Source organism: Mastigoproctus giganteus, chromosome 13 (genome assembly GCF_048544385.1).
Source record: "Mastigoproctus giganteus isolate SK-2022 chromosome 13, ASM4854438v1, whole genome shotgun sequence".
In the NCBI taxonomy this organism is placed as follows: Eukaryota; Metazoa; Arthropoda; class Arachnida; order Uropygi; family Thelyphonidae; genus Mastigoproctus; species Mastigoproctus giganteus.
In genome coordinates this window covers 69,610,431-69,638,288 of record NC_143587.1, presented here as the reverse complement: position 1 = coordinate 69,638,288, position 27,858 = coordinate 69,610,431, and the positions used below count along the sequence as shown (strand labels likewise).

Here is a 27,858-nt window from a genome sequence, read left to right as displayed (position 1 = left end):
GTCTGTCATTCTGTCCCATATAAACAACACAGAGTGTAGTATGAAAATAAAAATCCAGTATCTATATTTTTCATATAGTTTAAGTTTGAAAAATTTAACTGTCAATCAACGTTCTGTAATTTAATGGAGACATTTTCTTCACAGAGAATTAAACTTCAATGAAATTTAACTGAAGCAAGTTAAAACAGAAACTTGCTAAGAACTAAAGTAGCACAACCATTGACTTTCACATGAACATAAACCAATATATATATAGCTTTATTTCTGTTTTCACTGTATGGGCATTTAAGTCTGAGAACTACCTCTTTTACTTGTTTATACAGTAACCAAGCAAACAAGCTAATTGGAATGGCACAATACATGAAGTACAGGAACCAAGCAAATGGATGATTGTTTGTCTTCTTCAAAATCCACTTCCAGAAATTCTGCTTTGAGAAAGAGTATATTTAATATATCTTGCTGTGTGTGTGTGTGTGTGTATATACACACACACACACACACACACACACACACACACACACACACACACAAAAATGTAAAATTACACAGTCACCATATACCATTTTCAATAGGGACAGCTAGTCAGTTAAAGACAAAAAAAAATTTTTTTTATGCACAAATGTTACACTGCTATTTGAATATACACTGGTGTTCAAAAGAAAGTGCATCACCTAGCAATTTCACATTTCTAACCCTTTTTCACGATGGTATGTTACATTAATGACTAGCATCACAAATAGAAATATAAACAAAAGATATTTATTAATAGTTAAGGCAAAGCTAGGTAATATTTAATAGGTGCTCTCAAAACATTCCAAAATGAGCATCTGCAACTTTTGTACAACAGTTTCGGTAAACACGACAATTATGGCTGAAATGTTATCAGAAGCCCTCAATTTGCTGTTTCAGTTTATCATTTTAAATGGAAAACAAAATGAAAAGTTCAACAGGTGCAAACTAATATTTAGTTGAACCGCCTCTGGCTCTGATGGCAGCACACTGTCGAGGTATTAACAAGTTCAATTTCTGAAGATAATCAACTGATAGTTCGTGGTTCCAAACACAAAATATGGCTTCCTGAAGTTCATGAATGGTCTTTGGTTTCTTTCTGGCAACTGCAGATTGCACATGATACCAACAGTTCTCCACAGGATTCAGGTCCAGGCTGTTTCCTGGCCAGCTAACAGTTGTAATGGACTGTTCTTCCAACCATTTTTTCACGTGTAACAAATGTAAACATGTTACTGTCTAACTTCTAATACAGAAATGAAGCTCAAGTAACTAAAAAAAAAGTGCCTACTTATACTTTTTTGCCCGATGACAAGGAGCAGAGTCATCTTCAAAGATGCATTACTTGGCAGATTGAAATGGTCTCTAATGGTAGGCAGCAATTTGCCTTCTAATATAGCCAGATATCCATTGGCATTTACGGAACCTTTTATAAACTACAGGTGACCTATGCTGCAATACGAAACGCATCCCCATATCATTTGGCTGGTAGGGAATTTCACTGTAGACACTATAGTCTGGATGGTATTCTTCACCACGTCTATGGCAAATTGTTTGTCTCCCATCAGAGCCATGCAGGTTGAATATCTTCTCATCCGAGAAAATAACTGGACTTCCACTGCTCGGGGGTCCATTTGACATGCTCCTTACACCAAATTAATTGGGCCTTTTTCATTTTTGTGTGAAGAGGGGCTTCTTAGGATGACGGGCTATAAGTCCATTTTTGAAGAGGTATCTTCTGACTGTTACTGCACTTGCTACCACTCCTGTATGTTCTTCCCATTCTCTTTTCAGCTCAGATGAAGAAGCTTTACAGTTTTTAAGGCATAAGCGCTTCAAAACACGGTCCTGTTTTGGGGTAGAAACTCGTTTGCATCCGGTTCCTTTTTTCCTATCAGCAGAACCAGTATTCTTGAGTTTGGAAAGAAATCTCCTCGCTGTCGACTGATTACAAAGCATAAGCAATATGACAGGAAGAACATCCTTCCTCACAAAGCAACAACAGTACTCTTTCTTCGTGGCATCAACTGCACGTAACTCACCATCCTGACACAAGCAAGGAATGACTGCAACTCTTGCAGAGCGTGCTTATATAGCTGAAAGTAGCAGCTGATTCAATATTACGTCATCAGCTACGCATGTCAATCTTATCTGATGCAATCTGTAATAAATATTGCCATATATTTACGACGTTATTCAGACGACAATTACAATTTTAAGGGGTGATGTACTTTCTTTGAATACCAGTGCACATATACACAAAAGCAGAGGTGCATGCACAAGTACACACGCACATCTCTGCTTGACTACTCATGTACACATACAAGAGTCACCCAAAAACTTATCTACCTCCATAATAAAGAAACAACGCAGCCTAATTTCTTCCTCTTTCAATATAACCAGGCAGGAAAACCAATGATGTCCTATCGATGATTTATCAAACCTTATCCTGTAGAGATGAGGAGGTCATAATCCCACTGTATAAGGCAACTGCAAGATCACATATGGGATACTGTGTTTGAGTATGGAGACTTCATCCAAATAAAGACATTGAGCTTCTTGAAAGGGTCCAAAGACAGGTAACCAAAATGGTGAGACTGGCAATTTTTTTTTTTTTTTTTGTTAGTTGTTGGCGCATCGGCTTCTGTGGCCATGATGCACCTCCCAAAGTTTTTGCATTTTACTCTGATCCAAGCCTGAGCCGGGATTCGAACCTGCGTCCTTTGGGTTGCCAAGCAGGCACTTTACCCACCTGGCTAGCCGGTCGGCAGATTGGCAAAAGGACAATCACACAATGAAAGGCTCCGATTATGTGGGCTACAGAGCTTGGCAACCAGACAACTCAAAGGGATTAGTAAAATGTATGAAGGTAGAATTTTCACTGCTATAAAGAATTCCAGAACTAGGGACCATAAATTCAAATTACAGAAGTTGAGGCTTAGATTAGATTGCAGGAAGTTTTCTTTTAGTCAACGAGTCGATCGCTGGAACAAGTTGCCATCTCAGATAGTTGAGGCTGACAGTTTGAATAAATTCAAAGGTCAACTGGATAGTTACCTGTATGAGGAGGGATCATATAATTTGTATTTTCTTATGTATTTGGTGGTCCTCCCATCCCCTCTCCAGTGCACAAGCCTGTGGCTTCATTGAACTATACAAATACTATTACCCATTGAGTTCAATATGTGTCCTCCGTTTTGAAGCTCTGAGAGCATCATCACTTGAAAATTGATGATTACACTCCTTCAGATTTCCAAAGAGGAAATAATCACTTGGGACCTGGCGTGAACTACAAGGGCAATGGTTAAACTACTGGAATCTGCAATCTCTCAGAGCAGTAATTGCTCTATGGAAGCTGTAACAAGGAGCATTGTCCTGAAGCAGAAAGACACCCTGTGTCAATTTCCATCTCCTCTGTACCGTTATGGAATCTCTTAAAATTATGACAACAGCAATGTAAGCATCTCTACTGATTTCTTATGTAGCAAGTTGTCTACCAAAAGAATTCCTTTCATACCTAAAAACATGACGGTCATGATCTTCCTGGCAGAGAATTGGGTCCTTTGGGCAGCAAACCATGGTTTTCCACTGCTTGGATTCATGTTATTTCCAGAACTCAGTAATGAATCCACATTTCATCACCAGTTAAATTTTTGAAAGAAACTCCTGTGGATCTGAATCATGCATGTAAATTTTCCTCATAAATTTGAGGCTCTGTTTGTTTCTGAAGGGTTGTGGGCATTCATGACACCCAGCAAGAACTGAACTTTGACACAGCCAAGCGTTAGCAGATGCTGTGTACCAGCCCTCAGAAACATTACATGCTCTGGCAATCATACACTTTAATATGTCTATCCTGCACAACCAGGCCTTCAATTTTTTGGCACATTTCTTGAGTCACCTTTTATAGACTCTTGATTCCATTTAAACTTCCTAGACAAAAATTTTATCTGATATTCAGAAGGTGCAGAATCAGTATATACAGCATTACATTTTCACACTGTTGCACATGGAAGACTACTGTACAACTTGGAGTGGAATGGTATTAAGGGTAAGTTGCTACAATGGAAAAAAGGATGGTTGAGTGGGAGAAGGCAGAGGGTGGTAATCAATGGGTGCTGATCTTCGTGGACTAATGTTATTAGTGGAGTCCCACAGGGTTCGGTGTTGGGTCTACTGTTTTGTATATTTATCAATGATATTGATGAAGGTATATCAGGCTTAGTATCGAAGTTTGCAGATGATACAAAAGCTGGCAGGGTTGTTAATGACAGTAATGGCAGTGTGTTACTGCAACAGGATCTAGAAAATTTCGGCAGATGGGCTGAGAAGTGGCAACTGAAGTTTAACATTGAAAAATGCAAAGTACTGCATATGGGTAGAAGTAAACCCAGAGAAACATACCAACTGTGTGGTACTACACTTAAGGTGGTAGAAAATGAAAGACCTGGGAGTAATATGAAGTTTTCTGAGCAATGCAGATAGGCTTGCCAAGGCAGGTCATGGGGTGTTGTCAATGATATACAGGAATTTTGATAGCAGGGAAAAGGAGGTGATTGTCCCTCTGTATAAGGCAATGGTCACACCACGCCTTGAGTACTGTGTGCAGGTCTGGAGGGCTCATTTTAGGAAGGATGTAGATTTGCTTGAGCATGTACAGAGAAGGGCAAAAAGATTGGTGAGGGGAATGAAGGGATCCTCTTACCAGGAAAGGCTTAAGTTCTGCAAATTGCACCAGCTGGAGACTAGGCACCTGTGAGGTGATCTGATCTGATTGAGATGTATAAGGCTTTGAATGGGTTGAGCAGTTGAATTTTGATGGGATTCTTCCACTTGTTCAGATTATGAACCTAAGGGGGCATAAATTGAAATTGAGGAAGGTCAGATGTAGAATAGATGTGCGGAAATTTGCCTTTAGCCAGCGGCTGGTTAATTGCTGGAACAAACTTCCATCTGTCGTTGTGGAAGTTGATAGGTTAAATAAATTTAAGGAGGAACTGGACAAATATTTAGAGGGGATTGTTTTGTAATATTTTTTTTTTTTTGGCTGATGCTGCATAAGCTCATACACTTGCTTTCTTGCATCACATGCCACTACTACTACTACATTTAAACTAGAATGCTGTATGAATAACTTTTGGCTCATTCCCTTCTTTTGTCAAAAGTTCAACAATGGCCCAATGCTTCCATTTTGTAACATCCATGTTTTTCTTTGAAATGGCTATCTTAAATCTATTTTGTTCTTCTGCAAATTTAGCAAAAATTTGCTAAATTTGCAAATATTAAGTATTAAGCAAATTTAGTCAAGATAAATAACCTACACTTATATATACAGTAAATACTCTCATACATTATATGACCAAACAATTTGAATACATTGGTAGTTACAAAAAGGGGCTTTTAATTCAAAAATCTAATGTGTAATAAGGCTACCGTTAACCTGTATGACAGCTCAACCCTCCTAGACATACTTTCTAATAAGTTCCAATAAGTGCTAGCAAAAATCTGGCTAATTTTTCTTGCAAAAAAGTTGCCAAAGCCAATCTGAAAGGTGGCCATTTTGGCTACAGCCTAATATGGCTCTCCAATTCATTTCACATTGTTCAATGGGGTTGAGGAGTATAGGCATAGTATTTTTCCCCTGCACCAACATCCAACTTTCCATAAACTAATTCTTTACATCTCTTATAGTATAAGATGGTGCCACTGACATGCTAATACAGACAGGGCTCTATTTACATAGCATAGATAATGCATAATTGTCCAAAATGACCAAGTGGGTTACAGACTTTATGGTTTCAGGTGCTATCACTAATAGCCAAAATCCAAGCCAGTTTAAACAGCTGCAACCATCTTGATCAAACTTCATGGTTGAGACAAAACACTCTGACAGCTCTATGTACATTCACTACACCCAAATGCTTCCATCAGATAACTTTTAGAAAGAAACAGTGCAGTGAGATTCATTATTCCACAGCACCTACTGTTACTATTCTAGTGTACACAAACATCTAGAATATCAACACCAAATGCTGTTTCAACAATTGTAGCCAAGATACCGGGTCTACTACAGCTGCCTTGTCAACAAACCTAAAGCAATGAAGATTGTTGTTGTTGGTTTAGGGACTTATTAGGCACATCGGCAACTATGGCCATAGTGCATCAGCAATGAAGATGTCACAGAACATTGGTACTAACAAATGTTAGTATGGCCTCTTGTACCCACTGTATAATGTTTTATGCAGACAACATACACAAAGAACAAACTACCCTCTTTACGGTTTAATGAACACATTCTATGAGTTCAAGAGATTGTCCAGACCTTTTTTCCATTGAAATATTATCCACAGTCTTCCAACTTTGAGCAACATCCAGCACATTGAATTTTGAGAGGTTCAGATGAGTTTCGGCTGCACAAACAGAGGACAGCGACATAGCATCCAATCACCATCCTATGTCAAAGGTCTTATAAGTGCTATTCCACAACCCACTGTCAGAGCAGAATATTCATGCACAGAAATGCACAAATACCTTTATTTAGAGTTCAGGCATAACTTCTTCCCCAAAAAAGTTTTAGGGTTGATCTTATAAAAATTCCTAAAGGTGACTTAAAAACTAATTGTGGCTTTGCTCCTTCAATGTAGTCTCCCTCTTCACTACTGCCAACATCACTGGAGTTGTTGAAACAACTTGGGAAAGTCAGGTTGGGAATATTATTCATATAATCTGTCACAGCTGCTTGAATGTATAGAAAGTCCTCACCGTGATGGTGACAAATTAGCAATTACAGTGGATAAGGTACAACAGTGCCTTGTTTTCTGAATGAGACTACTAGACAGACAGTACCGTATGTGTGTGCATGCATATTATACTAGAAATATCCATTTCCAGATCCTCCATTTTAGGATATCAGTGAAGAGAATATGCAATTAAGAATACATTTTACAATAAAACTTGATTAACTGTTACACTTGCAGCATGGTTATGCACATAGTAAAAAAGGCCTACGTGCTCTGGATTCATTACGAAAATTTATTTTGTTTCTCAGAGCAAACTAAACATAATTACAATTAATAAGCTTTCAGCTGGGAGGCAGCCTTCTTCAGATTGAATACATAAATGGCAGTTGGAATAGAGATGTGCACTGCCAGGATGGTGCGTGGTTAATTGTTTGTTGATGTTTGTGGCTGTGACATATGGTGGTGACGTGGCCAGCATTTGTCTATGGATAGAATTACTGCCTCTGTGATGGGGTTAACTTGGCAACCACTGTTCCTGTTCAAAGAGGCATCCAAGCATTTTATATTTAACGATTCCAACCAGGTGCGCTTTAGGTAATGGTGGTACCTGTCCACAACCACGACATCGCGGTGTGGGTCGATGTCGTGGCGGGTTGTCCAGACATGCTCGGCGATAGCTGAGTGTTCTACATCTGCCAAACGGATCGCCCTTTTATGTTCTGAGAGACGTTTCTCGAGTCGACGTCCAGTCTCTCCAAAGTAGCAGCTGGTGCAGTCACGGCAAGGGATGCGATAGACCAAACCGCTCTGTAGAAGAGTGGGGACAGGTGTTTTCACGTTGGAGATAAGAGAAAGCAGTTTCTTGCCTGGGAGTTGGATGCATTTTATCCCATATGATTTTAGAATTCTACCGATCTGTTGTGACAGGTTGGGGTAGTATGGGATAAATGCCCTCGTGGATGACTCGTCACTGTTGGCATTGCTGTTGGTCGTCACGTTGTCGCATGCCTGTAGATCACACCTGTCGAGGACGTCAATGGGATAGCCACACTTCGTAAGGTCTACTTTGACTCTGGTGATCTCTTTGTGTCTCTCATCTGCGGAGCTGGAGTGTGTCCAGGCGCGAGTTAGCAAGGTTCGGGCAGTGGAGAGGAGGTGGCCCTGCATGTGTGCTGACCGGAAGTTGGTAAATTGGCCAGCACACATAGGTTTGCGATAAACTGTCGTCTTCAAGCATGTGTCTTCGCACCGGACAAGTGTATCTAGGTATGGTATAGAGTTGTTCGACTCCAGCTCAATCGTAAACTTTATGAAGGGCGATAATGAGTTGAGGTGGGTTAGGAGTCGTTGACCTGAGTCTCTAGGGATGACAACGAACACATCGTCTACATAGCACACACGCGGGGCCACCTCCTCTCCACTGCCCGAACCTTGCTAACTCGTGCCTGGACACACTCCAGCTCCGCAGATGTGAGATGCAAAGAGATCACCAGAGTCAAAGTAGACCTTATGAAGTGTGGCTATCCCATCGACATCCTTGACAGGTGTGATCTACAGGCACACGATCAATGTGACGACCAACAGCAACGCCAACAGTGACGAGTCATCCACGAGGGCATTTATCCCATACTACCCCAACCTGTCACAACAGATCGGTAGAATTCTAAAATCATATGGGATAAAATGCATCCAACTCCCAGGCAAGAAACTGCGTTCTCTTATCTCCAACGTGAAAACACCTGTCCCCACTCTTCTACAGAGCGGTTTGGTCTATTGCATCTCTTGCCGTGACTGCACCAGCTGCTACTTTGGAGAGACTGGACGTCGACTCGAGAAACGTCTCTCAGAACATAAAAGGGCGATCCGTTTGGCAGATGTAGAACACTCAGCATCGCCGAGCATGTCTGGACAACCCGCCACGACATCGACCCACACCGCGATGTCGTGGTTGTGGATAGGTCCCACCATTACCTAAAGCGCACCTGGTTGGAATCGTTAAATATAAAAATGCTCGGATGCCTCTTTGAACAGGAACAGTGGTTGCCAAGTTAACCCCATCACAGAGGCAGTAATTCTATCCATAGACAAACGCTGGCCACGTCACCACCATATGTCACAGCCACAAACATCAACAAACAATTAACCACGCGCCTCACGCACCATCCTGGCAGTGCACATCTCTATTCCAACTGCCATTCATGTATTCAATCTGAAGAAGGCTGCCTCCCAGCCGAAAGCTTATTAATTGTAATTATGTTTAGTTTGCTTTGAGAAACAAAATAAATTTTCGTAATGCTTATGCACAATACATATTGCTTCAAAAAATAATAATAATGAGGGGTTTCACCTTTGGCTTTTGAGACCAACCTTTTGCAAGGCAGATGATAGGGAAGCCCTCAACTCTTCATTGTCACTCTGTTGAAGGGTCATAACAGAAAAAGTAACTTTCACCTCTAGTAAAAAGTGAACTAATAAAATATGCATTAAGCAACATTTGCAAAAGATCAGCACAAATAGCTGATCTTTTGATATCAGAACAAAATTTTTTTTGTTCAGATGTCAAGCTATGCACAACTGACCTTGCACAAATTTTTTACCTCCCAAATCAGTGAAAACTGTTCCTGCTTATGTTCAGCTCTTCTACTAGCATCCAAAATGTTACTAGCAAATCACACCACAAGAATTCCAGGACCCTGCTGATATTTTCATCCAACCATGAAGTGGAAGAGAGTCCAACTTGGGATTACCTTCAAACACGTCCTTTCTCCACAAGAATCACCATACCACACTCAAAAAACGTAAGCACACAATAAGAATTCATCATCAAAAACTCTTTTCAAGAGATTATGCATATCTGTGGCATTTTTGGTCAGTTTAAAAAAAAAAAAAAAAGTTTACCACTGCTAATCCATCTAATGACCAAAATAAGCAAATTCTAAATGGGACGCATTCAAGGAAGTAGTCTTGGAAGCTATTAGACTTTTCACACCAGTTAAGAAATACTGTTCAAGATTTAGGCCTAAATGGATGTCAGTATGAACTAAGGAGACTCATGGCATAGAAGAAAAATGCATGGGACGCATATACACTATCAGGAGACAAAGAAGCCTGTGGTAGATATAAACTTTGTCTGTAATCCAGTTACAAAAGAGGTTAAGCAGGCATAGGCAGATTAAGAGAGATTTTTGATCTTCTCTGGCTAAAAATCCCTCTACCTCATTCTATCAAATTCATCTGTTGTCTCTACTGTTCTCCCAACTCCACTAACCACTTGGAGCTCTTTGACTTCCTCTCTTTGCAACTTGACTTTCTCCAGTCCAACTTTCCTAACAGTGAGGTAATTTTCCTTGGTGATTTTAATGTTCACAACTCCACCTAGCTTCCGTTTTCTAGTCACACAGACCCAGCTGGTCGAGATGCTGAGGCTTTTGCAATTACTAATGATATTGCACAGATTGTTCATTTACCTACAAGAATACCGGACAATCCTAACCATACAGCCAACACGCTTGATCTTTCTCTCACAAACAACCCTTCTAAGTACAGTAAACCCCTGCTATCTGCGGTATCTGTATTCGTGGTCGCTGATTTAATATAAAATGAAACTTAAAAAAATGCGAATTTTAAATCACCATGAACATTTTCCACCATAAAAAAACATGGACGTGGCTAAAATCATCTTTCCCGGTCAAAACGGCGCTCAGTGGGTGGGGGGAGGGGTGACAAAATTGCGAGCGTGGATGTTTCTCGCTAATCCTTGTTCAGTATGTGCTATGCACTTGTCATGGAAGGTTTCATCGTTTGCTTTTAATTTATATGCTTATAAATTGAATAAATTTATAAATTGATATGCTTACAAAAGTGAAAAATCTACCATTTTGAGTTTGTTAGTGTAAACAGACTTTTTCGAATGTATTAACGATAGAAAGTAACTTTATTGTGACAAATTCTTTTCTAATCCCCACAAAAATATGGCTACGAATAACAAGGGAATTGTGAAAAGATCAAAGAAGGTGATGACATTAGCGAGTAAATTTCAGTTATTAGACAAAATTTCTAATGGTGAAAGTGTCTCGTCAGTGGCAAAACATTATAAAATCAATAAGTCAATGGTACGATCAATCAAGAAATTGGAAGGAAAAAATCTGCCGTAGTGTCTGTGAAAACGTGCTAATTGCTTCAAAAATTTGCTCTGTAACTTGTGGTGTTAAATTATAAAAAATGGAAAAGGCTTTAAATCTGTGGATAGAAGACCGAACTCAAAATAAAATTCTGTTAAGTTCACTCATCATTTGTGAAAAGGCAAAACACCTTTAATCAACACTTTAGCAAAACTGGAGATAGCACTGGCGGGATAAGTTTTTTAGCTATGGCAAAGGTGCTGAATTGAAAGATTTATTTGAAATTTCTAATAAATATTAGATTTAATATTAAATTATTTCTTATTTTCATTTCGATGCCTTATGCTTGCATTTCACTATGTACTGTCTATGTACATAGTCATATTATGAAGGTACATAAAATACATACATAGACAAAATTTTAGACTAGTTTTTCTTATATGTTTCATACTTTGGAACGGAACCCCTTTATTACTATGGGAGCCATAACTCAGTATTTGCATTTTCGGTATTCGCGGCATTTCTCAGGAACATAAACCCCACAAATAGCGGGGGTTTACTGTACACAGTCAAAGTGAGTGCTCCTTTAGGCACCTCAGATCACAACTACTTCTCGTAGCTAGGTGGGCAGGAGCAGCAGTGCATAGTACACGCTTCTTGATTAGACCAGGAAGATGCGGAAAGGTCAAGGAATGACCACCGCATATCCCAGGAGCAATATGGCTTAGTTGTTAATGCTCCTAAAAACCAAAACAACAACAATTTGTTCTCCAATGGAGCTCTTATTTCATTACTATTCCCAACCTCAGATCACAACTTCTTCTCCAATGGAGCCTTTATCTCATGGCTATTCCCAATCTCTTGTTGTTTGGCATTACAAGAATGCAAAATGGGATGACCTGCGAGATTTCTTTTCTTCTTTTCATTGGTCGGATTACTGTTTCAAAACTTCTGATGTCAATGTTTGCTCAGATCGTGTCAATGAAATTATTCTTGCAGGAATGGAATCTTTTATTCCACACTCCACTTTAAAATCTCGTCCTTTATCTAAACCTTGGTTTTCCAATAAATGTGCTAAGGCTGTTCATGAGAAGAATGTTGCATATTGTAATTGTTTTGTTTCCAATTCTTCAGTTTCATTTTCTGCCTACACCAAAGCTCGCAACAATTGTAAAGCAGTTATTAATCATTCCAAACTAGATTTTGAAGAGGCTAAGAGTAGAACACTTGCTTCTTGCCCTAATGGGAGCCAAGCATTCTGGTCTCTTGCCAAATTTATTGGCTGAAACTTTTGCCCATCTCTGCATCACCCTCTATCAAAACCAGATGGTTCTATTGTCACTTCAGCCAAGGATAAATCTTGAACTGCTAGCATCCCATTGTTCTTCCAACTCGTGTATTAATGATCTTGGTTGTTGTTGTTGTGTTTAACGACACATAGGGCGCCTCCGTAGCCAGGTGGGAAGGAGCAGCAGTGCATAGCACACGCTTCTTGATTAGACCGGGGTTGGTTGGTTGGTTTGGTTTTTGGAGCATTAGCAACTAAGGCCATATTGCTCCGGGATATGCTGTGGTCATTCCCTGACCTCACCGCATCCTCCGTATTTGGTGGTGATGGGCTCGAACCCCGGTCTAATCAAGAAGCGTGTGCTACGCACTGCTGCTCCTTCCTACCTGGCTACGGAGGCGCCTAGACCGGGGTTCGAGCCTGTCACCACCAAATACGGAGGATGCGGAAAGGTCAGGGAATGACCACCACATTTCCCAGAGCAATATGGCCTTAGTTGCTAATGCTCCTAAAAACCAAATAACAAACAAACAACACATAGGCTGCTAGGGCCATTGTGTCTTTCTAATGGTGAATATGAAATATTAACTTTATTGTAATAATTATATTTTATGATATATTCCTATACGATTTAGGAAAGTAAATAGTTCTTTTTCACTAGAATCATCTCCCAGAACCTGCAATAAATTTACTGATGATTGTGTATTAGCGATTGATTTAAAGGTGTTTAAGCGGATATTTTGAAAGTGGGGACAGTCCACTAACAAATAGCGAATGGTCAGTTGTACTTGACATGATGTACACTGGGGAGTGCTGTCATTAGTTAATAGATACAGGTGAGTGAGGTGAGTATGCCCAATCCTTAGCCTTCCTAAAATTATTTCATCTGGCCCGTTTTTTCGGAAGCTGGAGAGCCACAGCTTTGGTTCCGGTTTTATTTGGTAGAGTTTGTTTCCTGGATAACTTTTCCAGATTAATGACCAGCTATTATAACATGCTTTATGTGCTTTACGGATAATGTGTTTGTAATCTGTATATGGAACTTGAAGTCTGCGAAATAGTGGTTTCTGGTTGTTTGGCTGCATGATCTGCTCTTTCATTGCCGGCTATTTCAGAATGTCCTGGGATCCAGCAGAATGTCACAATTTGGTTCATTTCCTTACAGGCAAGTAACAGAATGAATCTGTTTTATTACAGGATGAGAGGAGTTGTTACCACTTATTACGGCAGTGATAGCAATGAGTGAGTCAGTGCATGTTAAAGTAGTCATAATTAAAAATTCAGTTATCCGATCAAGAGCTAAATTAATAGCATAAAGCTCAGCAGTAAAGATACTGCATTCTGTTGGTAATGAAACAGAAATGGTGAATGAAAGGAAGATTGCTGCAGCACCTATTTGGGTCTCAGTTTTGATCCATCTGTATAGATTTTACAGGCCTCTGAGTTAGAAGAGTACATTTCATGTAATTGTGCAATATTGGAGGGAGAAAAGGTGTTCTTACCCCACTGATGAAAATAGTCGTCGTAATTAACAGAAATATTTGTCCAAGGCGGATCAGGAGGTGTCATGTCCTGAAATATATTGCTGATGTCTATATTCCATGCTTGAGTGAGTTCTTTAAGTCTAAGTGCAGCAGGTCGGTTTTCATTTGGCTTACTGTTGTAAAAAGACTCCTATTCGGTATTATACAGACATTTCCAACTAGGGTGGGTGGGAAGAGTGCAAATTTTTGCGGCATACATCAAAAGTAATGTTTTCCTCCGCAAATGTAAAGGTGATTCACAAGCTTCGATATAAAGGCTCTGAACTGGGGAGGTTCTGAAAGCCCCTAGAGAAACTCTCAGTGCACTGTGCTGGATCATATTCAATCATTCTAAAGTAGTTCTTCTCGCAGAGTCATACACTGGAGAGCCATAGTCTAAGCGGGATCTGATGAGAGCATGATAAAGATGGATCAGGGTATGTCGATCAGCACCCCATGACATAGATGACACACACCGGAGAATATTCAACTTTTTCAAACAGATAGTTCTAAGATAAGCCACATGTGCTTGGAAGTTCAGTTTCTTATCCAGTACAAGGCCAAAAACTTGAAATGTTATTGATCTTTAGCTCAGGATCGAGATGTAGTGAGCATAATTTGCAAAAATGAGTAGTGGTGGATTTCTACTCAGGTAGGCGGTATCCATTATGTAAGGTTCATGATTCTATTCTGGCAAGAGCAATTTGTAACTGTCTTTAAACAGTATTTATACTTTGTGACTAGCAGGATATGGTGAGGTCATCTGCATACATGTATATTTGGATTGTTTTTGGAAGTTCTTCCAAAATGTTGTTGACCCGAATCACAAATAGGGTAGCACTCAGTATGGAACCCTGTGGAACACCCTCTTCTTGAATGTGAGTTGCTGATAGCACATTTTGATATCGGACTTGAAAGGTGCATAACCTTAAAAAGTTCTGGATGAATTGTGGAAGGTAGCCATTGTGGAAGGACCAGACTGCGTTCACTACAGTATGTTAGATTCAATTTTGAAAAGTAAATCTAGGGTAGATCTGTTTTTACGGAAGCCATATTGGTGATCGGAAAGAACGTTTTGGGAGTCTAGAACCCAGATGAGCCTCTTATGCACTATCCTTTCAAAGATTTTGTCCAAACAGCTTATCAACGATATTGGTCTGTAATTCTCAACTATGGAAAGATCTTTACCTGGTTTTAGAATAGCACAAATATAGAAATGATGCTATGAGATAGGATATGTATTTTCTGAGAAGATCTGGTTATAAAAGAGTAAGAGTATGTAGAAATCGGCTTCACACAGATGCTTCAGCATACTGTAGTGAACGCAGTCTGGTCCTGCTGCACTATTTGGAGACTTGCTCAAGAATTCTTTGAGTTCAGCTATAGAAAAAAGGTTGGTTATATGGAAGTGAGAGTCTAGTTGAAAAATTAAATTTATGACGTTCCTCAACAGTTTTCATGCATTGAAAGGAGGTGATATAAGAAGAGGAGGCGGAAATGTTATAGAAAGATTCTGCTAAAGCATTTGCAACATCAGTAGAAGAGGATAGGTCCTCTTCTACTGAATTGATTGATTGCCTCCTCTGCATTGTATTATCAGAGATTGCTGCTGAGGAAATTTTCCATTGAGAGCTTGTATTTTTTTCCACATAATTTGAGTGTCAGTATTTTTGTTAATAGTTGATGCAAAGTTGATCCAGGAGTCACGTTTTGCTTTCTTCCTAATTTGCCTTGCTTTTGCTCCGAGTTTTTTGTATAAAATTAGATTGGCAGTAGTCGGACATTTGCGGAACTGGTTCCAAGCACGGTTTTTTTCTACTTTCGCTTTAGAGCAATCCAACATTCCACCACTGGTATTTGTGTACACGCTTGCATTGGTCTGATTTTGGGATGGAAATTTCTGCTGCAGATAAGATTTGGCTGGTAATGTGGTCAGTTACGTCATCAATATGTTGTTGTTGAACATATTGTGTGTCGAGTAGGACACAAGTTGAATAGTTTACCCAGTCTACTTTATAAAAATTCCAAGAAGTACGGCCTTTAGGACATGACATGACCTGATAATAGGAAAATGGTCACTGTGGAATGGATCATTCAGCACTAACCATTCCATGCTTGCAAAAAGAGATGCTAAACAGATGGATAAGTCTATGGCTGAGGTAGTACCTGTAGGTAGTTGTATGAGTTGGAGAGCCAGAATTCAGCAGAGTCAGGTTATGGTTATCCGGGAATATTTCAATTAATTGGCCTCTCCTATCCATGGTGGAAGATCCCCACAATGGATGGTGGCCGTTGAAATCACCGAATAAACAGACAGGAGACGGCAGTTATCCGATTAGATTGTCAAGTTCAGTCTGGGAGCAAGGATAATTGGGTGAGATATAAATGAATGCAAGCGTTAATGATATTCCCATTGCCATCCGAACTGCTACAACTTCTAAGGAGGTTTGTAGCTGGAGATGTCTTGACGGTATAGTAGATTTTACAAGAACAGCGACCCCACCACGAGCAGGACCATCAGAATCTCAGTCTCGTCCAAGCATGGTGTAATTTTTGAATCAGAGAGAGAGACTTTTGGTGATAGAAATGTTTCCTGTAAGCATACACCTACTGCATTTGTTTGAAAAAAATCACTCAGGTCATCAAAATTACTGTGTAATCCTCTACAGTTCCATTGTATGAATTTATTCATTGTTTGGGTTTGATTGAGGAAGATTGATCTGACTGTTTTTTCTGAGAAGGCTTTAGTCTGCTTTGTTTTGATTTTTCATTCCTTGAAAAGGTTGGGCATCCTGTTTCTATGGTATCATTAGCATATAATTCTAAAACTGATTCTTCATCCTCTGGTTTAATATCAATTTCCATTTTACTATTGCATTGTTTCACTTTTTTCCTGGCCTTCATCATTTGCTGATTTTGCTGTTTCGGGTAATGTTGAGATGGCATCAGTTGGGATACTAATTGGCGTATTGCTAGTCTCATCGACTGTAAGTGTCTTTTTGGATGTTAGCACAGTTTTGGCCCAGGTGGAAAAAGAACTGCTTGGTTCTATGGAGACATCTGTTTGTGTTGCAACTGAGTGGCTACTTCTGGTTACGGATACGTATGATCTGCTAGGCATGGTTAACAGCACTTGCTTTCTTGCTTCAGGATATGTGACTTTATGCTCCACTTTATATTTCTGGATTTTTTTTCCTGTTTTCCAGAGGTCGCATGCTTTAGAAAATGTAGGATGGCTTCCTTTACAGTTTGGGCAATAGGAGAGGAAGCTGTACACTCTCCTTGGGAATGCTCCTTGGAGCCACAAATAGGACACACAGCATTGCCTCGGCATGCAGTCTGTGCATGGCCGTACTTCTGGTACTTAAAGCAGCGAATGGGATTCGGGATGTAAGGTCGAATCTTGCAGTTTAAGTAACCTGCTTTGACAGAAAATGGAAGATTCTGAGTGCTGAACGTCAAACTAATGGACCTAGTTGGTAGTAAGTTGCCATCTTTTTTGGTCATTATTCTCCAAGCATGTGTCACCTTTTGTTCGCTAAGCTCTTGTACTATTTCTTCAGAGACAGTAAGTCCCATTCACTGATAACGCCTTTAGAGATGTTCAGGGTGTTATGAGGCATAACTGACACTTGAATATTGTTGAACGTTGTTAAATTTAACAATTTTTCTGAATGAGGTGTTTTTGAAGTTTCGATTAAAAAGGTCTCCAGATTGGAGCCGCTTCACCATTTTAGGGGATCCAACAACCGATTCTAAACATTTCTGTATCAGAAAAGGCGATTGCTTGACAACAGGGTGTGTGGACAATGAGTGCATTATAAGAAATGTCGGCATATCTGAAATCTGTTTTTCCATCCGAAGTCTCTTCGGACAATTCAATTCATGTTCTGAGACAGAGTTAAAAACTTTGCCGCCTGTGGGTTCCAGAGATGGATATTCGTTGCAATCCATCATTGCTCCTTTTAACTGTGGAAGAGGGAATTCCTTCTCCCAGATTACCAGCCCCGCCACGTGGAGGCAGGAGCAGTGCCAACCAGTGACCAAGCGATCAGCACAAGAAGAGAGCAGTACGATGCAAGCAGGGTTAGCAGTAACGTTGCTAACGTTGAAGCAGTTACGTTGCTCAGCGAGGGAAGCAGTAATGTTGCTAGCGTTGAAGGGTTATGAAAGCACTAGTACTCGCCCTAAGGAAAATGCTAGAAATTCACACTAGAAAGATCACTTGGGAACTATCACTTGGCACTCGGGCCAATGATCTTCGTAAAACATCTCCCACCATTCCCAACACACTCCATTCAATGCTAAGAAAGCTCCAGGTCCTGATGACATTTCTCCACTTGTTCTCAAAACCTGTGCTTCTGAACTTACTCCTGTTCTTTGCCGCCTTTTTTCGCTTTCTTATTCCAAAGGTGCTTATCCTTCTGTTTGGAAATTTGCTCATATCCAGCCAGTTCCTAAAAAGGGTGACAAATCAATCCCATCCAATTATCATACCATTGCAATTACTTCTACTCTTTCTAAAGTAATGGAGAAATCAATTAACCACCAACTCTTAAACTACCTAGAAACCTTCCGTCTGATCAATGATCGATGGATTCCGTCAGTGTCGATCCACTGGTGATATTCTAGCTTATGTTACCCATCTATGGACAAATTCAATGGAAAAGTTCAGTGAAACAAGCAGTTGCTCTTGACATCTGAAAGTCTTTCAATTGTGTTTGGTATAAAGGTCTTCTAAACAAGCTTTCATCTTATGATTTGCCAACTGTTTTTTGGAATTGGTTTTCCAGTTTTCTCTCTGATCGCTCGGTGATGGTAGATGGTTCTCTGTCTTCTAACTTCTTCACTAATGCTGGTGTCCCCAAAGTTTCAGTTCTTTCCCCCACTGTTTTCCTCTTGTATATTAATGACCTTCTTCCAGTGATCAGAAATCCTATCCATAGTTTTGCTGATGATAGCACATTGCATTCCACTTTCCAGTTTGAGAAACCTTGCCCCGCTCAATCAGCTTCAACTTCGAATATCTGCTACCAATTCCTTAAATGCCGATCTCCAGGTAATTCTCCAGTGGGGCAAACACAACTTAGTTGATTTCAATCCTTCTAAAACTCAGTCCTGTCTTATATCTCGCAAAAAAAGGTTCCTTCTGCTCACTCCTATGCCTATCTTTGGTGACACTCCGATTTCTAGCAAGAAATCTCTTTTGGAGATTACCCTGACTTCTAATCTCTCTTGGCACAAGCACATTACAAATATTGCTTCCTCTACAGCTAAAAAACTTGGTTTTTCTCTTTTGCTCTTGGCGTTACTTTTCTTCCAAACAGCTGTTCACTCTGTACAAATAGCAAATGTGCCCTACCGTGGAATATTGTTCCCACATCTGGGGTGGTGCCCCCAAAACCTCTCTGAGGCTTCTAGATTTCATTCAGAAGAGGGCAGTTAGGTTTATTAATGACTCATCTCTAACAGTGTCTCTCCACTCGCTGTCTCATAGATGTACTGTTTCTGCTGCATGCCTTTTCTACAGATACTTCCTTGGACACCGTCCTTCTGAATCCGCTTCTATAATTCCCGCCCTCTCTTTCAAAACAATCCGAACATGTGCCGCCACCAGCCAACATCCATTTACAGTCCAACTTCAAACTCACAGAACAAACTTTTCACTTTCCTCGTTTATTCATTCAACTGCCATTTTCTGGAACAACCTTCCTTCATACATATTTCCTGAAAATTACAGTCAACAGAAGTTCAAGTCTAATGTCAACAAATATCTTCTTACATCTTTTCAACCTTCAACCAAAGCATGATACTAAATACTATAGGTTCTAATACCTCTCGTGTTTAGGGTTTTTTTTTTTTTTTTTTATATATAAATGAAAACTTTGGCAAAGGATGCAAAGAAAGACAGAAAAGACTTCTCTACTTACATAAACTCTAGAAGGAAGGGGATGGAACGAGATTGAACTTTAAATCGATGTTTCGACTGCTGATGATCCTGCTCAGGTAGCTGACAAACTGAATGAGTATGTTGCATCTACATTCACACATGAGGAATTCTGTAGAGAAGAGGATGCCAGAAGTTTTTCCAACTCTAATAGGGAGCTAAATGACTTTACAAAAATACTGAGAGGAAAGTGGAGGAATAACTGTTGAAATTAAACATATGAAAGGCACCTGGGTTGAATGGGATCTATCCAGTTATCTTAAGGGAGGCAGCAGAGGAAGCAAGTAAACCCTTAGCCATAAATTGAGAGTATCCTTAGATTCAGAGCAGATCCCTATGGACTTCAGGAGTGCAAATGTATCCTCAATTTACAAAGGGGGATAAAAGGATGACAAGAGTAATTACAGACCTGTTAATTTAACTTATGTTCCAGGGAAAGTAATGGTGTTACTGTTTAAAGAAGCAATACAAGATTATCTAGACAAGACTGCAGCTATAGTTCAGACACAGCATGAGTTTAAGGAGAAATCTTGCTTGACCAATTTGATTGGATCTATACAATGTGGCCACAAAGGAACCTTAATCAACATTACCTTAATCAACTGACACTAGATTTTTAAAACCTAACATTAGATTTGCTTACCTGCAAGTTAATAACTAAGAAAGTTGCATGCATTTCATAATGCAAATAAGCAAGACCTATTCTATCATAAATTGTCTTTACTAATGGAATAAGCATCTAAAAATTCCATTTGACACTATTTTATTTCGGTAATTTCAATTAAACTACAGTTATAAGCTGGTTTCAAAAGCTGAAAAGTATTTAGCTGTAAATGAAGATATTATTAAATATAAACAAACTCGTACCATGATTTAACTATAATGCAGGGCTTTGAAATCCCTGGATCATCACTGGCATGAATCGCTGCTCTGACAAGTGGAATGGAGTCAACTAGATATTGAAAAGTGACAAAAGGAATATTGGACAATTCACATAAAAAAACTGTCCTCGATTTCTGGAATGATATGGAGAGAGGACTATGCTGATAAAATATGCCTTTTCAGTTCATCCCATTGTTGCCCAATGGGATTGAGATCTAGTGAACTTACCAGGGCAAAAATTTAAAGTCTTCATGTTGCTTAAACCACTCTTTCCTAAATTTTGTATGTTTGTTCACTACCATCTTTAAAGTATTCCTGTACTCCCATCCACATGTGTGTTCTGATATATACTCTAGTACATGGTGTCCTCCAGTGTGATCGGTGGAACAAGGATATGCCACAAACATGCCCCACACCATCACACTTCCTCTTCCAGCATCCTGTACTGTTGGTACACAACAGGATGGTTCTTTCCTTCATATGTGCACCTCTCCAGTACTCTTCCACCACTCCTTTGCATTCCTGACAAACTATATTTTCCAGATGACATTCAAGACAGTAGCTTCCATGAAGATCTCCTACTCCTAGAATGCATTCTTTATAAGAATACTAGGGTTACAGTTCATTCTTTGTAGAATTCTTCATATAGCGGGGGGGGGGGGGGGACCTGAAGCCTCATGTCTCTGCATTAAATATTCCAACACCTTTGTAGGATTACAGTTCATTCTTTGTAGAATTCTTCACATGGGGGGGGCCCTGATGCCTTATGGCTCTGCATTAAATGTTCCAACAGTTAGTGTTCCAGCCAAAAAGAACATTGCTCCATCACCCTTATATATTTAGTCAAAATTGCATTTCACAGAAGTTTTCTGGGTATTTTTTCAGTCATTAAAAACTTGCATGATGCCTTTCTTTGAACACTCAATAGGTACAACCATTCTCTCTGCTGTAGCCCTTGCTAAATGCACACTCCAACAATCATATTTCTCTGGAAATCCAAATTACTATCCATTCCCCACTGCTGGTGATTTGGGCACTAGTCAGGACAAATGGCTTTACATAGTTGTCCAGCATGTCACACATCATGTGACCTATTTGATTTATATCTGAAGTTTCTGACCATTATTTTATTTAGGCCTAACATCAGATCTGTTCAATACACATAAAGTATCTTTAAAGATAAATACATTTTACATATTCACCTTTTGGTTACTAGACAATTTTATAATGTTTTGCTCACTGCATTTCATTTCTTTAAATAAATTACTTTAACTAGATCATATGAATGAATTGTTTATTTATTAATACCTTAATCTAATTTTAGGTTTCTCTTTTGAATTACTACATCTTTAGGCTTACTTAAAGTAAACAGTTTTTTTCATTATTAGTTAGTACTAACAGAAAGTAACCTTCACTACCTTAAAAGCAGCATCTTTTTTAAAATCCATTTATCTGAAGCATATGGACATTCTCTAACACTAGCTCACTATTGACAACAATTTTTTTTATAATTTTCATTTAGTCCCACCAGACCTTCTCCAAAAGGATCAAAATGCATCCCTTTCAGCAAAGTTTTGATACCTTAGAATAGAAAGAAGTCAGCTGAAGCCAAAGTGAATCAACAGAAAGGATGTTCAATGTTTCAGTCCACTGCACTATTGTGATGCAATTTTTGATGGAGAATCATATTCTTCAGATGGAATCTTCTTTTTGAATTTGACTCCATCTGACTTATTTCTATACCCAATTATCAAAACTTTGCTAAAAGGGACATTTTTGTACGAGAGGAAAATGGCACATTGAGGGTACTGAAATCAATATCAGAAAATAAGTTCTAAAAATATTTCCAACTGTGGCAACACAGAACAGCTTCATTAGAGCTACCCATGGAATGTAAGCAAGTAACTGGATAAGTTTAATTTTAACTCAATTATGAAAAGTCATTCCTGGAACTTTCTAGCTATACCTCATAATTTTGTGGAATGTATCTGTTTAGTTATAGTAAGTAACAAATAAAAATAACAATCACATGATTAAACCTTTGATAGGAGTTTGTGAAGGCCATACCTTCAAATTCAGCAATCAACCACCCGCGGGATAAAGGCAACTTTCCGCACATCTATTCGACAACTGTCTTTCCTCAATTTCAGTTTATGCCCCCTCAGGTTTGTAATCTGAACAAGAGGAAGAATCCTATCAGCATTCAGCCTGCTCTACCATCTACCCACTTTACCATTCCTGTCATACTTTGTAGCAATTTGCCCTTAATGCCATACTTCTCCAATTTGTAGAGTAGTCTTCATGTCCAACAGTATCAAAAGTTTTCCTGAAATCCAAGCATATGTATCAAAATTATCTTTTGCATCCAGTTCCTTTGTGATCACATCATAGTATCCAATCAAACTGGTCAGACAAGAGACTTTCTTTAACAAGCCCATCTGATATTACTGCAGTCTTGTTTAGATGATGCCGCAATGCTTCTTTAACCTGGAACAGAAGTCAAGCTAACAGGTCTGTAATTACTCATGCCACCCTTTGATCCCCCTTTATGAACTGGAGATACATTTGCACATCTCCAGTCCATGGAAACTTCCTCTGAGTCCAAGGATGCTCTCATAATTATGGCTAAGGGTTTGCTTACTTCCTTTGCTGCCTCTTTAATATAACTGGATAGATCCCATCCACTCCAGGTGCCTTTATGTTTAACTTCAACAATTACTCCTCCACTTTGCTCTCAGTTATTACAAAATCATTTAACTCCCTATTAGAGTTCTATAAACATCTGGCATTCTCCTGTTTTAATAAATCCTCGTGTGAATGTAGATGCAAAATACTCATTTAGTTTAGCAGCTATCTGAGAATGATCATCTACAGTCAAACCACTGATATCAAGTGGACCAATCTGATTCACAGCCAAACCATTGATATCAAGTGGACCATCTGAATAATCCCCTTCCTTTTAGAGTTTATATAAGTAAAGAAGACTCTGCTGTTTTTCTTTTCATCCTTTACCAAAGATTTCTCATACTCTGCCTTCGGTGGCCTAACCTCATTTGTGACTTTATTACAGACTAGCTTATATATACCATAAGGCTTCTGTGTCGTGTGATAATTTATACGAATTCCATGCATTCTTCTTCTCTGCCATGAGCCTCAGTTCATCTGACATCCATTTGGGCCTGAACTTGTTTGTTTCTTTGTTATTTGGTTTTTAGGAGCATTTGCAACTAAGGCCATATTGCTCCGGGATAGGCGGTGGTAATTCCCTGACCTTTCCGCATCCTCCATATTTGGTGGTGACGGGCTCGAACCCCAGTCTAATCAAAAGCGCGTGCTATGCACTGCTGCTCCTTCCCACCTGGCTACGGAGGCGCCTGGCCTGAACTTAGAACAGTATTTCTTAGTTGGGACAACAAACCTAGTAGCTTCCAAGAGTACTTTCTTGAATGCTTCCCATTTAGAATTTGCTGTTGGTAACATCATCAGTTGGTCCCACTGTATAGAATTTAAAAAATCTCAGACAACTGTAGTCACCTTTATCAAAGCAAAAACCCTTCCCTTTACCCCTGATGGCAGTTATATCTTTAAGTAAATCCCACATCAGTACACTGTGATCACTGCCACCTAGTGGTTCCTTTATCTGTAAATCCTTAATGCATGAATAATCACTGCTGATAATCAGATGAAGAGTGTTACTCCCTCTTGTTGCCTCTCTAACATGCTGCTGTAAAAAACAATCATCCAATAACTCCACAAAAGCCTTGCTGGTGTTCGAGTGACTAACCCACAAGTTCTATTCAATATCTGGGAAGTTAAAATCCCCCATTATAAGACACTGATTTACTGGCCAACTATTTCTCTGTATAATTGTTCATTGTACTCAAGAGTGATTAGGAGTATAACAAACTCCTACCCTCATTTTTGCTTTCCCAGTGTTTCCAGTTTTATGTCACACCAAACTGATTCAACATTGCACTGTCCATCTATGTGGATTCACTTACTTAGATTTTATGTGTTTCTTAACTACCAGCATAACCCTTCCTCCCAACCTATCTTGTCTGTGCACATTATACTCCCCAAACTCCAATTCTGCATTCCTTATATCTGTGTGACATCATGTCTCTGATATCACATCAATAACCGCCTTTGATGTCTTGACCAGCACTTCAAATTCATCAAATTTATTAACTAAACTCCTAGCATTGGCGTATATGCACCTGTTCTTACTCTTAGTTACTTTAACACAGCCCATGTATTTATTTGTTTCATACTCCCAGGAGTTCCTGAAATCCCCAGCAACTTTCTTTCCAGGCTGCTGTTCATTCCAACAGAAGCAGTGCAAGAATCACTTCCACCTCTGCCTGCAGCTAATGTTAATCTATTAGTCTGTGAATCCCCCCAAGCTAGCAGTTTTCTGACCCACCTAACATTGCCTCTATAGCATCAGCAAATATTCTTGCACCCTTTCTATTTAAGTGTATCCCATCCCTGTAGAAGCAATCTCTCCTGTTAACAATTCTTGGTTACATTATAAAAACATCATGAGATCAAAAAACAAAAAAAAAAAAATTACCAAAATCAAATTTTCAAAAATTTACATCTTAGTTGTAAATATTACTATTTAAAAAAATTACTTCATAACTCTAAAATATTCTATAGTACAAAATAAAATTAAAATATTAATTTTGAACAACTAAACTATTTTAGATTATTCTTCATCCAGTCACTTAATTCCCTGAGGAGCTGTTGTGGCCACCAACAAATTCCTCCAACTGCATCGATCTTGTGCACTAAGAGCGGCATCGCAAACTGTCATGCTCAGAAGTTCACTAATCCCATCCTTCTGCCTAGCTGCAGGTCTTCCCCTTCCTTGATTTTTCCTTCCATTATATCCTTCAACAGAAAGTTTTCCCTCCTTATGTGTCCAAATAATTTGGGTTTTCTTCTGTTGATGCTATGAAGAAGAATTTTAGGCCTGCCAATTTTATTCAATACCCACTCATTTTTCCTTCAATCAAAGTAAAAAATACGCAGTATTCTCCTCTAACGCCACATTTAAAATGCTTCAATTTTTTCCTGTTTTCAGATTCCGTCCTTCACATCCATAAGTAGCAACTGGAAAACTTAACGAATCAATGATTCTCAGTTTCTTTAGGGGCAGAGCTTGATCTCCATAATTTCATCAAATCAGTGACCAATATTTTAGCAATTGCCCGTTGTCTCTTTACATCATTTGAGCGGTCACCATTTTTATTTATTCTTGACCCTAAGTAATCAAATTCATCAACTTCTTTGATATCTTTCCCATTAATGTTCACTTTACTGGAATTGAGATTATCACCAATAATTTTAGTCTTACTCGCATTCGGAAAGTTCTTTTTTCTTACTTGCTTCACATACTCTCTTCAGAGGGTCTTTAAAATGATCCTTGGAACTGCAAATTAGCAAAGTATCATCTGCATAAAGAAAGGTTGTTTCTCTTTAGTCCTCCAATTTTGATGCCAGTGTCTAAATCTTCCAAACCTTCACACATATCTTCAGCATAAAGATTAAAAAGATGAAGTGACAAAATGCAGCCCTGCCTGACACCATTACCAATTTTGAAAAAGTCGGTGTTTCCCCATGTTGGTTCTTACAGTTCCATCCTGTTCCTGGTATAGTAGCTTAATCGGCTCAATTATGTGGATTGGGAATCCATATTAGTAGTCAACATTACCCATAATTTCTCATACTGAACACAATCGATGCGTTTGAATAATCAATAAAACACAAAACGACTGGAACATTGAATTCTTTGCATTTTTCAATAATCAATAAAAGACTTAAGATCTGATCTCTGGTTTCTCTGCCCTTTTTGAAAACAAGAAATTAGTTTTCTTGAAATTCTGTTTAATAGGATTTTAAGAAGAATCTTGCTAGCATGAGAAATTGGGCTAATAGTCCTGTAATTTGAGCAAATTTTTAGATCTTTTTTGGTAAGGGAATAAAAATTGATTTATTCCAATCTGAAGACCACTGTCCCGTTTCCCAAATTTTTACAATCATTTTATGAAAAAACACAACGCCCTTCACACCTGTAGTTTTAACCAAATCTGCTGGGATTTCATCAATTCCAGGCCTTGCCAAACATCAGTTCTCTGATGGCTTTTTTTTTCCGACTTCTATTGCAGATTATGACAGTTGCTAAATTAGAAACCTCTACTCATTATCGTAACTTAACACTAACTATCAGGATTTAACAGTTGTAAGTACTAATAAACTACAGTTTGCACCAAACTATAAAAGAACTATATTATTTACACTACTATTTCCATTCATTTAAACATACTATCTATAATTTCACAAACACTTAGGATGCATTGGCAAAGATATTTATTCAAACAATTCATAAATGATTTCCCTAAATGTGTGAAAAGCTCATTCTACATTCTCCTCTAAAATGTTTTTCCTCCATCAAAATTATATGAAACATTGAAAAGCATATTTACAAGACACAACAAACGAAATTTTCCAATTCCCTAATAATTTCATCATGCAGTGATATTAAAAGTTTGCTTCTCTTCTTAGCAAACTGCTAAATCATTATAAATTACTTAAAAATTAAAAACTTACCGTTTCTTTGTCAGCCAGCTCTTTCTTTAAAGCCCATGTAGCAGATGCCCACTCATCAGCAACATACATGTCATCAGTTATAATGATATTATCAAACAAAATACCATCAACCATAGACCATAATTCAAATCCTACTGCAGCCTAAAATAAACAAGTAGACAATTCCATAAATATCTATAAATATTTAGCAATAAGGCACAAGGTTAAGTTAAATATAAGGATTCTAGAACAGGAAATTTTAATAACTTATGCTTCTTAAAAGTCAATTTATTAATGGAATGACAGACTGTAATCAATAATTACCAATACATCTAACAGGGAAGAAACTGAAAAATTTTCATTTGCAGTATACTCTGATAAAAGGTCAAATGTGAGCTTCCTGAAGAACTTAAATGTTCCAAATTAAACTAATGCTTAATTTCAAAATGATTGTTGAAAAAATGCTGACTAATTAATGTAAAAAAAAAAACACTTACCAAATAGTTTATTGCACGTTTAGCAGTAAAAGTGTGCACTGTTACTACAACGACCAATACACAAATTTGTAAATTGGTGCATTTCAGTTTATACTTACATTAAAACTGATTCTCCTATTTACTTTAACACTTTTGCTTCTGGCTTTTCTGACAAGCCTTTTGATGCAGGATTGAAATTACAAGATTGAAATCAATCTGGACTGGGGAGGACAGAGACATTTCTGGGCTTTCTTCTCACTACAGTCGAATTAGTCAACTGC

General features: G+C 38.7%; 1 protein-coding gene across 1 annotated transcript in view; it reads right to left on the bottom strand.

The window, feature by feature from the left end:
* Nucleotides 1-27,858, bottom strand: part of LOC150076146 (calmegin-like) — a 308,067-nt gene that overhangs the window by 58,573 nt on the left and 221,636 nt on the right. Inside the window, exon 17 of the mRNA XM_090387267.1 lies at nucleotides 27,123-27,263. Within this exon, the coding sequence (XP_090243393.1) occupies nucleotides 27,123-27,263 (141 nt within the window). The remainder of the gene's footprint in view (nucleotides 1-27,122; nucleotides 27,264-27,858) is intronic.